The sequence below is a fragment of the Temnothorax curvispinosus genome, unplaced genomic scaffold (genome assembly GCF_003070985.1).
Source record: "Temnothorax curvispinosus isolate PA1 unplaced genomic scaffold, ASM307098v1 QBEX01002454.1, whole genome shotgun sequence".
Classification (NCBI taxonomy): domain Eukaryota; kingdom Metazoa; phylum Arthropoda; class Insecta; order Hymenoptera; family Formicidae; genus Temnothorax; species Temnothorax curvispinosus.
This window is the reverse complement of record NW_020212234.1, coordinates 266319-272318: the sequence shown is the minus strand read 5'-3', so window position 1 is coordinate 272318 and position 6000 is coordinate 266319. Positions and strand designations below refer to the sequence as shown.

Here is a 6000-nt window from a genome sequence, read left to right as displayed (position 1 = left end):
TGAATTTATTAAATCTAAATTAATATTAAATTCTTAATACATAAGTACATAAAAATATAATTTTTTCCTTACTGTTAAAAAAATTATGATAGTATGTATATCTACATGTTTTTTTTAAATTTATATTATTACATATAATTTCATTTTACTTTCATACAAGAAAAACATATATGTAGATATATATACACTATCATAATTTTTTTAACAGTATGGAAAAATTATATTTTTATATACTTATCTATATGTTTAAGAATTTAATATTAATTTAGATTTAATAAATTCAATGTAATTATTTTAATTTTGAAACTAAAAGTAAAGAAAAAATAAAATTCTCTAATGTCGATAAAATAATGCATATAGATTTTTTACGTAATGCATGTACATATTGTTTGATACGTAAAATAGATTGTGAACTTATAAAGTAAAATTCTCACAATTAATTTTGATAAGTAATAACAAGAAATTATTATTATTGGTAAAGTCTCTCTCTGTGATATGTAAGTAAAATATATTTTCTTCCTACGAATAAGATTGTGTTTCAATTAGTAGAAAAATTAAAAAGTGTAAAGATAATTGGAATTGGATTTTGTCTATTAAAACCAAGTTTTTTTTATTTGATTCTTCTTGCTCTGACTAAAGAAATCAATTTGCGCGTTGTTTATTCACAAAGCCCTGATTTGTGTCAGACTTGCAAGCATCGTTGTAACGTGAAGATACTTTATGACGTCATTCCTCCCACCTTGCAAAATGCTGCTATAGTCAATTGCATCGATTTCATCGTATGTGCCATGTGCTTGCAGAGACACCTCCATTTTGAGGGGGGATGGGTGACATATGTATTCCCAACCTTTTCATTTAATGCTTCGCTTTCGGTGAAATTTACAACTTAGGCAATTTTCTACGAACGTTGTAATTTAATGTTTTACGAACACGAAGATAAAGGCATATATAAAAAAGATATCTCTAAAAATATTTTATAGGCATTCGGACAAAAATCACGGGTGATATTGCGCTTTTGATATGCAGCTTCTTGAAAATTTTAATATCGTTTGGACTTCGGTCTCGCATCTCATGTTGTTACACAATTCTATTCTTAGATTTTACGGTAATTCTTTTTTTTCTTATTTTATTACACAGGAAATTTTTGAAGTAGGTACTCTTTTTTTTTTTAACTTTTCTTTATTTTATTTTCGATAAGGTTTACAAAGGGCATATTTAAATTATTGCGACTAGAGGAATAACGGAGAATTTGTTTTAGAAAATACTATAAAACAATTATACATTGAAACAATTATGTTGATATATTAAAAGATAAGAGAAATTGTAGTATAAGAGAGATAATTGTTCAGATCTCTGGTAATCATAATTATTTAACAAAAAGATGTAAAACATTAGAGAATATTAAGGATCTGAATGATTATCTCAACGTGAAAGAGAGCCGTGGTATAATCGCATAACCGTAATTAACATAATATACAGTTAACGACTCTGTGAGGTACGGTAGAAAAATATAAATTTATTCGACAACGCGTACATAACACGATTGGTATTTTGCACGTTCGGATCCGTGAATTATGCTCGAGAGAAGCGCCTTAAAAGACACACGTCCAATCGAGTTGTTAGCTTGAGTGTTTACCACTTCTTCAACGGTGCCGAATGTATGTATCCGCCATCGATGTATCCGCCAGTGCCGTGGGACGTTATGTACGTGCCGCTGTGTCCCAGAGCCGGTCCCAAGTTGCTGATTCCAACGTGTTCCAAGCCGCTGCTGAGAGCAAGATGTTCCGCACCGCTTCCAATACCGCTAGAAATACCGTGGCTGACGCCACTTGAGATGAGGCCGCCGTCCACATAGTGGCCGCTGCTAAAACCGGAGCCATATCCGCTACCCAGAGCCGCACCCGAGATGGGGTATCCCAGACTGCTGGATCCTAGACCGACGTATTCGTGTCCGGACGCGATTCCAGATGTGATGCCAACATTCGACGGTATGACGCCGACACCGTAGGTCGATGGCACGACGCCGACCGGCACATGCCTCGTGACAGAGTATGGGACGGGTACCGGGTGTGCTACCGGAACTGCCACCGGTTGCGGCACGCGTACCTCGACGGGATGTGCCACCGGGACCGGATAGGGACGGTCGACCTTTACGGGCACGTGACGAGTGACTGGAACGGGTACTGGTTGCGCTACTGGAACGGGATAGGGACGATCTACTTTGACGGGCACGGGGTGTGGGACGGGTACGTGCTTGGTGACTTCGACGGGGACTGGCTGCGGCACCGGGACCGGCACTTGGACCTCGCGGTGTACGGTGAGGCCGGTGATGCGCTCGGCTTTGGCGTGCGGCAACACGCTAACGCCACCGAGTCCGCTTAGCGCGCTGGCATGACCAGCACCGTAGATGACGGGATGATCGAGGTAATTTCCGTAAGAACCTGCGTATCCCAATCCGGAACCGTAGGCAGAAGCCAGGCTGTTACCTACGGCGACTCCTGAGAGTCCCGACCCGATTATCTTCGTGCCGAGTCCAGTCGAGTATCCTCCGAGACCTAGACCGTAGTTCGAGTAACCACTGCCTAGACCGTAGCTTGGGATACCGTTTAGACCGTAGCTCGAGATACCACTGCCTAAACCGTAGCCCGAGATACCGTTTAGACCGTAGCTCGAGATACCACTGCCTAAACCGTAGCCCGAGATACCACTGCCTAAACCATAGGTTGAGATACCACTGCCTAGACCGTAGCTTGAGATACCGCCTAGACCGTATCCGTAGCCGAGTTCGTGACCCAGACTCCGTTTGTCATGTTTGGTTTTCGGGTCTTCCTTCTTCTGAGCCGCCAACACGGCGGTTGCCAACAGCACAATCTGCACATTTTTGAGAAAAAATAATACATTAATACAATTCTGAAAGTATTATTTTAAAACACTGTTTGAAATCAAGGGTGGAATCCGAATTGAAAATTCTAATTTAACAGACTTTACATTGTTGTTAAATTTAATTATTAATTTAGTTTAATTTAATTTACATATAATTATTATATGTTAATTCTGTTGATTAATTAATGTAATATAATTACGTAATCTAATATATTTATAGCTATATATAGCTCTTTTAAAGTATATGCATATTAAGGGTATAATTTTAATGTAATGACTGAACAATTTCATTTATAAGGATAAAACTCTATAGCGATTCTGAAACAATTAAATAACGATTGAAGATATTATTAAAGAGGAGATAGTGAATAATCGCCGTTATGCACCGGTCTGCGCGTATATGCATAAGAAATTCCTTCCACTTACCGCGAAGCACCTCATTGTATCTCGTGGTAGTTTTGGATCGAGTGTGCCATCAGCCCGGTCAGTCGGCGTTTTTATACAAAATGCTCGGTTCGCGATGTATGCGATTACTTTCACTGAAACGACAAGGAACACGCCCTGCTCCGCGATCCGCGCACCTCCCAATTATTTTTTCTGCGACTGGTCGGTCGGTTGGTCCATCCGATTCTCCGATCTGACGTAACGGCCAGAGCCGCGCCGTGGCAAACTTGCTCTCGAAACGGGTCCGATTCCGCATTATTACGCGGCTGTTACGTGCGTAATTGTCTACACCGGCGTGTATATCGGTATAACGCCAATCCGCTTCCTCGTTTAATTTCTTTTTGCAAAGGGCTAACTTTTACCAGTCCGTTGCGCGATACGTCGCTCGCGGCAAGTGCCCAAAATCAGGATCAATCGATGCGGTAACGTAACGACGGATCTGCTAGCAAAAGAGTTTGGAACAATTTTTTTTACAATTTTTTGCATGGGTACACACATGTTACACAATAATGGTATTGATGACCATCGCTTTTCCTCCTTTGTAAATTTTTTTATATCATGAAATGATAGCAGTCCTAATTGTATTAAGCATAATTCAATATTTCTCATTTTAAGGATTGGATTTAAAACATTTTATTTAAGATTCTAAAAGAATTTTGATTTAAAAGAGGAGAACTGTTTCTATTATTTTTTAATCTCGTCATTGTTCATAGAGAGAATCGTTTTTTAAATAATTAAATTAATAACTTAAATGATGATTTACTTAAATTACGATTAAATAGTATATTGAAGTGGTGATTTTTTTTTTACCAATTTCAAAATTTTATAACGTTTTACATATGTATAAAAACGACACCTGATTTACATATTTTCGAGGTCCTAACCATTTCTTTTTAAATTATTTTTGTCACAAAGTCGGCATGTATATGTATATTGTGCCGACACGTGACAAATTCCAGATATTATCCATTTTAATAATGATTATTTTACGATTCGACGGAATATAAATTACTCGATTCTCAGCGTGCAACCGGAACTCGGAGAACATGTTGTCGGAGTCTTCTATTCTAAAATATTTATTGATGCTGTAGTCTACAAGCGTTTATTATCATGTTGCGACGACGGACGGAAAATATCATAGGCAAAAATCGAGTTACCCTTTAAAGAGGAATTAATAGTTTCCGCTGGTTGTTTTTCGCGTAGCTCGCATTGGCGAATAAAAATTTACAATGTCTAATTTTCACTTGACAGAGATCGACGCGACTGCATTTCTATTTTGCAAAACGCCGCGGTTGCGAAATAGCTAGCTGTTTTTAAAAGTCACTCACGGTATTTTCTCATATTGCACAATTCGGTATAAGCCATTTCCGTTCCATAGCACGACATAAATCTACACGTCGCGGAATAATTTGCAGCTCGAAGTTCCGTAACCGTGTGGATTTTCATCTTAAGAATTGTCTCGACGAAGATGCATGTCCTGCCGCATGCAACATGCCGATTTTCAGAAAGTGCTTTATATTTATGATGCGCATTTCCGCGAAGATGCGCTTTATTTAAATTGTATATACGACGGGTGTGCCGCAAATGTAAATTGTATCGGAACGTGGGCCATCAAGCGCGGGGTTCGCCGCCACGTTTGCACGAAAGACGAACAGGAATATTCGACATTTGCGGATCGTTTTTGCTCGCGCGTGGCATTCCGTAAAAGGAAACAATTAAAGACATCCGAGACCTCGCCCGACGAAGATATGTTATTTTTTCCGTACGCTGAGTGCAGACGATGAAGCAAAAATGCCAGCTTAGGGATCGGCTGTGTCTAGGCTGTGTCGAAATAAAATACTGGTTTAACACGAGGGCGAATTTATTTTAATTTATCGAGAAAACGATATATCACTTGACTTGGTTGTAAATAAACGAAATAAACGAATAAACGAATAAACTGTTAATGCTAATGATGTTTGCCGCATTAACAAATTTTTTTTCGTTTTTTATTGTTACTTGGCGCGATTTGAATAGCGCATTAATTCTCCTCATTAATTTTTTATTAGAATCACATCAGTACTGATCGCGATTAGTTTGTAGTTTGAGAAATTGCAAAGAAATAAACGATATCCTGCGAATAGCGGCAACGAAATATATTATTCCGATTTGAGCACTTTCATACGCATAATCCCCTCCTCTTCGCGCGGCGATAAAATTTCCACGTAGCCTACTTTGGATGCTGCAAACCGCAAGGTGGAAGACGAAGAGAAGAGAAACGTGTTACTACGGAAAAATATGAGGACGATAAAATAGGGGCGTCCTATTCCTGTGCTGTTTCTTCTCCCGAATCGCCCCCTGATTTCCTACGGGAATCCCGGCGAAGTTTATGACACCGACCGATCGTCAATAGCTCAATCGATTTTGCTGGTAGCCCTTTAACGCGGGTTATTGCTCTTTCATTTTATCTCGATAGTCTCGATTGTCTTAAGTAAGCTCGTTATCTAAGAGTAGCGAAAGCGAGGTACTTATAAGGTATTACTTTCGTCAAAAGACTTTTAATAATTTATTCCGGAGAAAATAATTTCTTCCATTAAGTATAAACCCTGCTGCTTTGAGCAACATGGCTGCGAACCATTAGCAATAATTGAATTACAACGATAACTTTTGAAAGAGATGACGGTTTTATATAAA

The 6000-nt window shown here is 38.8% G+C and overlaps 2 protein-coding genes across 3 annotated transcripts in view; one reads left to right on the top strand and one right to left on the bottom strand.

The window, feature by feature from the left end:
* The window catches only part of LOC112451711 (cAMP-specific 3',5'-cyclic phosphodiesterase, isoforms N/G), a 315563-nt gene that overhangs the window by 106942 nt on the left and 202621 nt on the right, over positions 1–6000 (top strand). The window lies entirely within an intron of this gene.
* Positions 1497–3324, bottom strand: LOC112451707 (isoniazid-induced protein IniB-like). Its single transcript, XM_025011517.1, has 2 exons — positions 3310–3324; positions 1497–2871 (listed from the first exon to the last, which is right to left on the bottom strand). The coding sequence occupies exons 1-2, from the start codon at positions 3322–3324 to the stop codon at positions 1633–1635; spliced, it is 1254 nt and encodes a 417-aa protein (XP_024867285.1). The 3' UTR covers positions 1497–1632.